At 38.7% G+C, this 12,223-nt stretch overlaps 1 protein-coding gene across 11 annotated transcripts in view; it reads right to left on the bottom strand.

The window, feature by feature from the left end:
• The window catches only part of sanbr (SANT and BTB domain regulator of CSR), a 148,699-nt gene that overhangs the window by 53,744 nt on the left and 82,732 nt on the right, over window positions 1-12,223 (bottom strand). For 10 of the 11 annotated variants that reach the window (XM_069931524.1, XM_069931523.1, XM_069931518.1 and 7 more), the window contains one exon: window positions 5,510-5,655. The exons of the other annotated variant lie outside the window; for it this stretch is intronic. In XM_069931524.1, coding sequence (XP_069787625.1) covers window positions 5,510-5,655 — 146 coding nt within the window. The remainder of the gene's footprint in view (window positions 1-5,509; window positions 5,656-12,223) is intronic. 11 annotated transcript variants of the gene reach the window in all.

Raw genomic sequence — 12,223 nt, 5'->3', positions numbered from 1 at the left:
TATCAGCCCTCAGTCCTACAATTTACTCACAACCAACTGCTTCCAGATCTGAATATCCATCAGATTTCCCATTTCCTTAGGAAATTTCACCAAGTCCCTTGATACTGCATGACCTCTAACCCCTATCTGACCATAACCTGTATCCTCCTTGGTGAAGACAGATGCAAAGTATCTGTTAAATTCCTCAGCCATCACTTCGTTTCCAGTAATAATTTCACCCTTTTCTGTTTTTAAAGGCCCAATTTTGGTCCTAACCAATTTCTTCCTTAGTACCTCTAATGAACCAGTTGTGATAATTACTGTCCACAATCCTCTGGTATTTTTGAATAAAATGAAGTTTAATATTACAAGAATATAATCTGAAAATTAATCATATCAGAGGTACAAATAATTTGATAGCAGATTGTTTGTCAAGATGTTAAAATTGATCATGTATAAAAATACTCTCAACATTTATTATAGCATGTTATATAAAGTGTATTGTTATCTCTTTAGTGATTTTAAAGACAGTTTAGTTATTACTGAATTTTAACTTGAGTTAAAATTCCTTTAAAGGGGGAAGGTGTGACAGAGTATATAGATATGTTTTTGGGAGATAAATTGGGAAAGGTTTGTTAGAGAAGGTCACATACAAACATTTTAAAACAGATCTTATTTAAAATTCTAGAGCTCTGCCCCATGGTAGACGCACCGGCTCCAGAGCTTTTGAAGAGAGCTTTTGAAGAGTGCTCAAGAGACTTCATTAATGGACTGTTGTTTGCAAAAGGCAACAGATGAAAAAGCATGCCAGAGCTGCTGCTGTCTGGAAGAGAACTTGCTGTTCTGAGAGGGTCATGTGGTTTTTCAAGCAAAGAGAGTCAAATAGGCTTTCTCTCAGAGATCTGTAAGAGAGAGAGAGAGAGAGAGAGAGAGAGAAAGAGAGAGAAAGAGAGAGAAAGAGAGAGAGACAGACAAACAGAGATCACTTGTACAGTGTTACAGCCAGCTGAAGTAGCTGGGACTGGAACAGGACAAGCTGGCAAGCTTGTGGAGAGCTCCATTTAGGAGATGGCCTGGTCAAAGCCCTTGTGGTTAATGCAAAAAGAAAGGACTCGCTGTCTAATGTTTCTCTTGAAATAAGAGAAACAAAAAGGAACCCTGTGGTAACCTGAAAGAAAGAGGTCATCATCTGGGGTACCCTGAAGGGGCAAGTTTCGTCAGCAAGACACTGAAGTGGCTGATTAAAAGGGAATAACAAATCTCTCTCTGAAAACCGACAAGACCATTCCTGAAGGCAACCATTTCTCTTTCAAGCACCAAAGCCTGGTGGACTTTATAAATGTTAAATTCTGTGCACAGCATGAGAATTGACTGCAACCAGTGAACTTGGAGGAATGAGAAGTAAGATTGAACTGTGAACCAGTAAAAAAAGACTGGGATAAAGATAAGTTGAAATGGGAAAAAGATTTAGGACATAAAATAGCTGAAGAAGCTTGGATGGAAATTTGTCAGAATAGTATTCGGAAATTAATTAACGCTAGACTAGCGATGATTAATTATAATTTTATTCATCAGCTATATTTAACGCCGGAGAAATTAAAAAAATTTGGTCTTAGTAAGTTGGATTCTTGTTTTCGATGTGATCAGACAGCCAATACTTTTTTGCATACTGTTTGGCTTTGTGATCGATTGCAACAATTTTGGAAAGGTATTCAATCTATTTTTAACAGTTTATATAATATCCATCTTGTATTAGATCCTGATATATTTTAATTAGGGAACATGCAATCATTAATTGATTTAGGTTTAGAGGATTATCAGATTTCCTTTATCTATTTAGCTTTAGTCGTGGCTAAGAAATGTATAGCACTTACTTGGAAAGATAAAAATATATTAACTTTAGATAAGTGGTATTTGGAGATGAAATTTTGTTTGACTATGGAAAGGATATCTTTTTCAATTCAGGATATGATGTCTTTTTATAAGTTAAAGTGGACTTCGTTTGCTAAATATATGCATTTAAGTTTGCTTTAAATATATGTTTAAGCGTGATATTTTAGTATTGATAAAAAAAAAATTTTTGTTAGAATTTTTTTTAGGTTAAGTTTTATCTCTTTTTTTGTAAGTGGGTATTTTTTTTTCCATATATAATATTGTTAATTTTATTAACTCTTCACTCTTTATTTTGGGGGAGAGGGTTGGACTAATTTTAAGTTAGATTACTAATATTGTGTTACAATTAACGGGGGGGGGGTTATTTTGTGTAGTTTTCTGATGTAATATTGTAATCATACTATTTTAATTTTTTTTATTTTTCTTTAAATGTAATTCTCTATTGTATTCATGTTATAAAATTTTAAATAAAGTCTTCAAAAAAAAACTGTGAACCAAAGAACTTTTTTTGAACTTTTCTGAACTTACGCACGCGCGCACACACACACACACACACACACACACACACACACACACACACACACACACACACAGCTTAGAATTAGAAGGGGGTTAAGTAAGTCAATAGAGATATGTTAAAGTTTGATTCTATTTTCATGTTTAAAGATAATTAAAAGCAACTTTTGTTTAAGTAACCATTTGTCATAGTGAATATCTATTGCTGCTGGGGTTTGGGGTCCTCTGGCTTGTAACAATGCACAAACACTCCCAAGTCCTTCTGCATAACAGCATACTGCAATCTTTCACAACTTAAATAATCTAATTTTCTATTTTTCCTCCAAAAGTGGATGAGCTCACATTTACCAATATGTACCCCATCTGCCATACCCTTGCCCACTCACTTAACCCATCTATCCCTCTCTGCAGAATCTCCACATCTGCTGTGCAATTTGCTTTTCTGCTCAATTCAGCATCATCTGAATACTTAATTATGCTCCACTTGGTCTCCAAATATCATGAATAGTTGCAGGCTAAGCATCGACTTCTCAGCACCCTCCTCATCACAAATTACAAACACTGATTTATTCCAGCTGTGCTTTCTACTGGTTAACTATTCATCCTAATCTATTACCCCTAATTCAATGCATCCTTACCTTATGCACAAATCTTTATCTGTTGGACCTTATAGAAAGCCTTCTGAAAATCCAACCACACAGCGTTCTGTTCTCCTCCATTCACTACACTCACTTTATTTTCAAACAATTCAAGTATATTGTTAAACACGAGCTGCCTTTCCTGCATCCATGCTGTGTCGATCTGATAGAACTATTTCTACCCACGTCTTGCTATTTTCCCAGTTACAGACTTTAAGCTAAGTGGTCTAGTTACCTGTCTTATGCTATGCCTACAAGCTTTTGTAAACAGTGATGTAATACTTGCTGTCTTCCAATCCACCAGGACTTGTCCAGTCCCAAGAATTTTGGTAAATTATTCTACACACCACTACTATAACTTCCACCATTTCTTTCAGTACCCTGTGATACATTTCATTAGGACCAGGGGACTAAACTAAATTTAAACCTACTAGTTTGCTCAGCACTTCCTTTTTAGTGATGGTATTGAGGTCCTCACTTCCCATTGCATCCTTTACATTACTCTGACATGTTAGAAGCCCTTGCTACTGTGAAGACCAACACAAAAGGCTTCAACCATTTCTACATTATCCAATATTAATTGCTTTCTATTCTCCCTTTTCTGCTTTAGATAATATAAAAACTTTTACAGTCTCTTTTTTATATTCTGAGCTAATCCATCTTCCTTGATTGCTTGGTTTGAGGTACTTTGTTGTTTTTTTAAAGTTTTCCCTGTTTTCCACTTTCCTACTGGTCTGGTGAATTTACTTAGCCTTTACTTAGTTCGATTCTTTCTTTGATGTCTTTAGTCATCCAGTGGTGTCTCTCTCCACCCTTTCTGTTCTTGCGTTTAACTAGAATAGACTTTTATTGAGCACTGTGGATAATTTCAGAAAATTTACCACTTTTCATCAACTATCCTGCCATACAGTCTGCGTTTTTAGTCTAAATAAGCCAACTCCTCCTTCATCCCGTTGTAGTCTTCCTTGTTTCAGCATATAATACACCATTAAAACAATAAAGGGATTAAATATGAACATCCGGCATAATAGCATCTTACATGACAATATAACTGTACTATAAAGCTTAAATTATCAAAAAGATTACTTAGAATATTTTGAACAAAATACACCACTGAATATTGTGGGGTTTTATAAACCTTGACTTTGATATTAATGTAGTAAGTATGATTAGCAAGTTACAGATAGCACAATAATTGTTGTTGTGGAGATTTGCCCAAAGCAAAGGCAAGTTTGTTTATTTGTCACTAAATACACCATACAGTGGGGTTCTTCTGCAAATACATTGACAGGCCATTTCTAACATTTACAAAGCCATGGAAAGAGCATAATTTGCAGAGCATAGAGTAATACAAAATGGACAGCAGAGGAAGAAAGTTGAGTGCTACAGACAGAAGGGTTTGCTAGCAGCATGCAGGAATTTGCCATGCTTTGCTCTTGCCATCTTGAACAGAAGATAAAGATCAAGATAGACAACTGAAGGTGCATCAGCAGGTAGAATTTAATCCCAACAAGTGTACAGTTGTAAATTATGGGAAGTTACAGGGGTAGAGCATATACAATAAATAGCAGGACACTGAGGGCTGTTGATGAACAGGTGGACCTTGGGATTCAAGTCCATAGTTCACTAAAAGTGACAACATAGGTATACAGGATGGTGAAGAAGACATGATGTTTTCCTTCATAACCACATAATTTAAACTTTACAAAACACTGATTAAACTACACTTTGGAGTATTGCGTGCATTTCTGGTCACCATACTATGCTAAGAATGAGTGTGTGCTGGAAAGAGTGCAGAAGAAATTGACCAAGATGCTGCTTGAACTGTAAGACTCCAGATATGGAGAAGAGGGTAGGCATGTTTTCCCTGGAGCAAAGGAGGTATAAATAAAATTATAAGAGACAAAAAAGATAGTAGTCAGACCTTTCTAGCATTTGAATCACATAGGCTGAGAGGGCTATTTAGGTGATAAGATTATTATGGAAGTTTGCCCATTGGTCAGTATGGATGAGTTGATCTGAATAACCTGTTTCCATAAAGTAAAATTCTATTATTCTACATGGTAAGATTATCAAAAGCAAGAGGCCATAAGTTTAAGGTAAATGACAGAGTTAATTACACATAGTGTGGTTGACATTAGACACCAGAGGAGGTAGTAGATTCAGATATAATGTTTTGGAGGCATAGAAGGATATGGTTGTAATCCAAGCAAATGAGATTACTGTAGATGGGCAAAAAAGGATGGCATGGACATGGTGGGCAGAAGGGCCTGTTTCTGTGCTTTACAACTCTTAACTCCCAGGTTTAAATCACTTCCAGACCGATTTTAAAGTTATACATGCAGTGCTTTGTGCAATTGTAACCATTTATTTTAATTTCAGTACTTGCCATCCTTGCATGTGCAAAAAAACATAAAGAATCTATATTTAAACACTGCAAACTTGTATTGAATGGTCAAATAAGAGCTTATCAAAGATATTACCTTTCTTCAGTTTTACAAAATGGCACACAGACAACATCCTTGTGTTGCAGTACATCACAGTACACTTGACCCATTGATAATGAAGTAACTTTACCCTCCTGAAGCTGACTAGCTAATTTGACAACATGATCCTGAGGTTTACAACCCTAAAAACAAAAACACAAAGACACCAATTATTAATGGAGACCATCAACTCAATCTCTTTAGTTAGCTCAATCTCCACTTACAATCAAGATATATTATGCATGAAAGAGGAGAGAAATGAATAAAGCCATTATTTCTTTGTATCTTCCTTCAATGCACAATTTGTTCAAATTATCAATTGTACTTGTTAAAAATATGCTGTGAGGAAGAACCATTTCTCTCACCAAAGGTGCTGCCCTAATCTGCTCAATTTAGATGGTTTCCTTAGTTTCCGTAGAAAAAAATAAATGTAATTTTTAAATACTAATATACAGTACAACTGATTATCCAAAATCCTCAGTTATCTGAATGTTTTTGGATCCAGATATGATGACTGTTCAGCTTCAAAATTTTTTTGGATAACTGAGGATTTCAGAAAAATCAGAAATCCTCATTTCTCTGAAAAATTTTGAAGCTGAAATGATGTCGTTTCGCCTCTGATAAATTTCAGATAAATGAGGATATCTGAAACAATCAAAAATTCTCAGTTATCTGAAAAATTTTCAGAGCCAAACTGACATCACAGGTTGAAAAAAAGTTTGGAATTTTGGAAAAACCTCTGAATAGAATTTCGAGTTTTTGGTGTTGGATTTATCATATTTTGTTCAGGTTGTTTTTTTGGTGAGAACATTTTAATGCTTAAAAAGCCTTCCCCTGATGTTTAAACACTGTTACAAGTAATTTACTGTTGCTGCTGGGCTGTTTTTAAAAAGTGACCAGTTATCCCAAAATATAATTTATCCAACCATTTTGGATAATTGGAGTTGTACTGTATTATCTTTTTGCATTCCCATGAAATTACAGTTTTTTTTAAACCAAAAGACTAAAGTACAGTGATTTGATGACTCCAAGACCTACTGACTTATAAGTACTGTATATATTTTGCTGGAAGAAGGTAAACTTAAAAAGCTTTGCCATATAAACATGTTCACTCTATACTACAAACTAAAAATATTTTAATATTCTATCAGGTAGATTTTGCAACTGCCACTCTAGTACTTAGACTGCAAAATATTTCTTTGAGCACTTCAAAATTCAGCCAAAAAAATACATATTTGGGATTTGTGTTAATCTAATATGTCAGGATTAGGTAAAGCTAGAGTCAGAGCATGGAACAGGCCCTCCAAGAAAAATGATGCCCTTTGGTTAAAAAAGATGCATAAATGTTAGTTTCAATGCATTGCATTAAAATATCTCTCAAAGTAAAATGGAAGGCACAGGGTTCAAAACAGTGAAGCACAATACAATTACAAAATTTACATGAGAATTCAGAAAGTTAGGGAAAGAAGAATCTCGATTCCAAAGATCATGAAAGATTATTGACTGTATGCAAATCGATAAAGCATTCAATAAAAATAGAGTAGGAGTGGAGGCTGAAATAGAGATGTGATTTAACTTTAACAAGTATAGGAACTTAATATTCTTGATAACAGCAATTTCGAGAGATGGACAGAAAAACAAATAATCTATGGAGGGAAATCAGTGAGGGATTTCAGCACAGCATTATACCATATGAATGCATATTGAAAATATAAGCATAAGAAATAGGAGGAGAATGCCATCTCCCCTACTTAACAAGATCATGAGTGATCTGTCCGAGGACTCAGTTCCACCAACCCCCCATTATCCTTCATTTTCCACTGTGCAAAAATCTGTCTTTTAAATATATTTAATGAAGTAGGGTCTACTGCTTCTTAGGCCTTTTGTCTATATCCTTCATTTAAACAATGGTGTGACATTTGCTGTCCTTAAATCCACCAGGTTCTGCCCAGAATCCTGAGAATTTTGGTAAATTACCACAAACATCTCTATGATAATGTCCACCATTTCTTTCTGTACCTTTGGAAGCATTCCATCAGGTCCAAGGGACTTATCTATCTTTAGACCCACTAGTTTTCTCAGCATTACAGTATTGAGGTCCTCACCTCCCATTGTATCATTAACATCACTCTTTGGCATGTTAGATTTGTCTTCCACTGTGAGGATCAACATAAAAAATAGTAATTCAAGGCCTCAACCATTTCCGTATTACCCAATACTAATTGCCTCCGGACATTTATTTGAGCCACCTTATTCCACTTTACACAATTATAATACATAATTCTAAAAGTTTTTAACTATCTCTTTTGATATTTTACACTTTCATCACACTGGACAATGAAGATTTTACTTCCTGAACACTTTTGAGTGTATTTTATAGATTTTGGGCTGCTGATCATGAAAATCATCATAAATTTTTCTTATCACATACAATTTTTTAGATATAACCTATTTTTGTGATTTCCTGTCATATTTTGTCTACTGGTAGATTGCCCACAAAGCAAGCTGTTTTAGTCAGTCCACTCAGTGCAGGATCTATGAAAATGTTGTCTTTAACCTGGACATGCTTAGATGCAGACAGGCTATAAAAGCAGCTCACATATACAGATGCTGTGCATTACATTGATTATGGATTGAATGCATGTTCTTCAGGTAATAACATAGTGAGTGTACAACAATAGCATTTATTGTCTTCAGGAAGATTCAATGCAGCAGAAATATTTTGTCATTGTCGCAACATCTATGATATGTCCTGTAACATTTGTGGTGAGTATAAATTTAAGACTCAAAGATGCAGCAAGGCATCCAGCTGATTGACAACATGCCATTTGCACTTAGATTCATCCCTTCCAATCTTGGTGCAGACAGTGACAAACATGGGTGAAATGCTTCACCAGGACATTACGACCATGGAAAAGTAGTATCAGGGTAAATGGAATTCATCAATGCTGGGTGACTATTTTTGGACACACTGTTTCGAATTAACTGACCCCATTTGTACTAACAGAGGAACAGCAATGGAAGATTTGCCAAACAGTGGTAAATTCAAAATAATCATTTTAATTAAACTAATAACCACATAACAATGGTAAAACAGAATTCTGTGGACATCGTGGTTGAAGTAAAAACAGTGTAGCCATGGGAACCCAAATGGGTCCCAGCTATGTCTGCCTGTTTGTAGGCTTTGTGGAGCAATCAATGCTGCAAGCCTACACAGACAAGACCACAAAACTCTTCCTTTGGTATATAGACGACTACATTGGGGCTGCCTCATGCATCCGCAACGAGCTTGTCAACTTCATCCACTTCGCATCCAACTTCCACCCCAACCTCAAATTGACCTGGTCCATCTCCGATAATGCTCTCCCCTCCCTGGATCTCTCCATCTCCATCTTGGGAGACCAGCTTTCCACTGACATATTCTATAAATGCTACAACTCTCACACCTACCTGGACTACACTTCCTCACACCCTGCCCCTGCAAGGATTCCATTCACTGATCTCAATTTCTGTCTCCACCACATCTGTCCTCAAGATTAGGTCTTCCAGTCCAGAGCTTCTGAAATGTCTGCCTTCTCCCACAAATGTGATTTCCCCTCCACCACCATCAACTCAGCCTTCACCCACATCTCCTTTATTTCCCTGGGCCCCTCTTCCCCCAGATGCAACCAAACAGGCTTTCCATGTTAAAAAACATTTCACCTGTACATCCAGAGAACTTAGTTACTGCATCAGGTGCACCCTTTGTGGCACTCTATACATCAGAGAGACCGGTCACAGACTGGGAGATTGCTTCGCTCAGCACCTCCACTCCATCCATAACCACAGTGACCTCCCAGGGCCCAACCATTCAATTCTGGGTCACACTCCCGCACTCACATTTTTGTCCATAGCCTTATGTACTGTCCCACCCTGACCACTCGCAGATTGAAGGAACAACTCTATTTTCCATCTGGGCACCCTCCAGCTACATGGCATGAACATTGACTTCACTGCTTTCCATTAAACCTGCTTGCCTTTTCTTCCCCTAAAATAAACCGCATGAACTACCATCAATTACTATGTAACAATTTTCTTACACTATGTCACAAAAGTAATAATCCATTATGTATTTATTACACAAGGCCACAGAAGGCAGCAGGTGGCTGGACATGATTAGATTAATGGGTGGAAAATAATGAAAATAATTGTGGCGATCCAAGAGATGACGACCTGTTAAGATTTGAGGTTATGAATGATTGGGTGTAGAAATGTGATTAAGTCAGGACTTCTTTGGCTTGGCTTCGCGGACGAAGATTTATGGAGGGGGTAAAAGTCCACATCAGCTGCAGGCTCGTTTGTGGCTGACCAGTCCGACTATAATATAGAAAAAAAGGCAGTGTCTCATTGCAACAGGCATTTCAGAGTCCAGGTTTTGATTTGTCTCAGCTTTTGTTTGCAAATAAAGGCTTAAACTTTTCTGAAGAATTCTCTGCATTTCCTGACTCATTTTTTTGACTTCAAAAAGCCACAACACCCCCTTCCCCATTTCCTGCCTTTCCAGTTCTTTCATCCTATTACAGAATATAGACATGTTTCTGGAAGATACATTGGGGCAGGTTTGTTAGTATAGGTCAATAGAAACACTTTAAAACAGATCTTTTTTTAAATACTGAGTTCTGCTCATGCTAGACATGTTGGGGCCAACAGCCTTTGCAAAAGCTTTGGAGAGTGCCCAAAAAACTTCACTAATGGATTGTTGGTTACAAAAAGGCAAAAGATGAAAGAGCACATCAGAGCCGCATTCTGTCTGGAAGGGAAGTTGCTGTTCTAAGAGGGTCTTGTGGTTTTGCAAGGGGAGGGGGTGGGGGGTGGGGGAAGAGAGGGAGAGAGAGAGAGAGAGAGAAAAAAGAAAGAGAGATTTCAGTTCTACAGCTGGGACTGGAACAGGACAACCTGGCAAACTTGAGGAAACCCCCATTTGGAAGACAGGTTGTGAGTGCTTAGTTCAGCCTGGTCAAAGCCCTTGTGGCATGCAAGAGAAGAGGTCTGAACTTTTCTTAACTTACACACACACATTACATACACGTGCGCTTAGAATTAGAAGGGGGTTAAGTTAGGTTAGTTAAGTCAATAGTGATAAGTTAAAGTGTGATTCTACTTTCATGTTTAAAGATAATTAAAAGCAACTTTTGTTTAAGTAACCATTTGTCTTGGTGAATACCTGTTGCTGCTGGGTTTTGGGGTCCTCTGGGCTCGTAACAACCCTCACACAAAAGCCCTGCCACCCCTCAGTGCTGCTGTTCCCTCCCTCCCTTCTCTACCTATCATCTCCTGCCCTATCACTCACCTTCTCCCTCCCTCTCTTTTATAGGTACACGATCTTTTATCCGAACATCTAAAATATGGAAAGTTCCAAAATCTGGCAAGTGGGGAGAGAGGCGGCAGCGCGAGTCAGGCGGGTGACGGACCGGCAGCGCGAGTCAGACGGGCGATGGACCGGCAGCGCGAGTCAGACGGGTGAGGGGAGGTGGGGGTGGATACAGCAGCACAACTCAGGTGGGCTTAAATCTGGCTTTCCAAAATCCGGAAAAATCTGAAATTCGGAACACACTGTCCCCAAGGTTCTGGATAAAGGACCTGTATTCTGATGCTTACCAGCATTTTCTCATAATTTGATGTATCACGGTCTTTGCTACATAAAGGACACTGGGCACTTTTAAAATGCTGCACCTGGGTAGCCCTCTTGGAACCCAGGTGCATTTAATGGGTCGAAGGTGCTCTCAGGACTTTTTAACCTGCAGGGGATCGTCCCATTAAATCACCAACCTGGCGATTTAAGGGGATCCACCCCTGCCGTGACGTGGTGAGTGACGCATCATGCACTCACCGGATGAATTGAAGTAAAAAGATTTTAACCTTACTCTTCCTGAGAATCACGTTTAAACCATGTTATAATATCCCCTTTCCTGACCAGCACTGTTAATTTCCTCCTCTACATTGGCGCCAACATGCTGGCCCATGATGCATGCACACAGCACTGACGACACCGGAATAATTGGGTTGGCCATTTTCATTTTCAAGCCGCTGGTAGATGAGATCTAGGTAAGTTTATCTGGGTTCCCTAACTATCTCCGAGGTAGGGCAAGGACCTGGCTGATTTAGGAGCACGCTGACTGGATCAGATCCTTTCAAGCTGCCTTGTGAGTGGGGTGGTAACCAGGCAATTTACCCAGTTAACTCCATTTTACAAAGCAGTTTGAAAATGCCTACTGTTTGACCTCTGGAGCCTCTCCACCATTGTTTTTAACCACATAACAGTTCTCGCCAAACTCCACACCTGGCCAAACTCCACACCTGGCCAAACTCCACACCTGGCCAAACTCCACACCTGGCCAAACTCCACACCTGGCCAAACTCCACACCTGGCCAAACTCCACACCTGGCCAAACTCCACACCTGGCCAAACTCCACACCTGGCCAAACTCCACACCTGGCCAAACTCCACACCTGGCCAAACTCCACACCTGGCCAAACTCCACACCTGGCCAAACTCCACACCTGGCCAAACTCCACACCTGGCCAAACTCCACACCTGGCCAAACTCCACACCTGGCCAAACTCCACACCTGGCCAAACTCCACACCTGGCCAAACTCCACACCTGGCCAAACTCCACACCTGGCCAAACTCCACACCTGGCCAAACTCCACACCTGGCCAAACTCCACACC

The sequence above is a fragment of the Narcine bancroftii genome, chromosome 4 (genome assembly GCF_036971445.1).
Source record: "Narcine bancroftii isolate sNarBan1 chromosome 4, sNarBan1.hap1, whole genome shotgun sequence".
In the NCBI taxonomy this organism is placed as follows: Eukaryota; Metazoa; Chordata; class Chondrichthyes; order Torpediniformes; family Narcinidae; genus Narcine; species Narcine bancroftii.
This window is presented reverse-complemented; position numbering and strand designations above follow the sequence as displayed.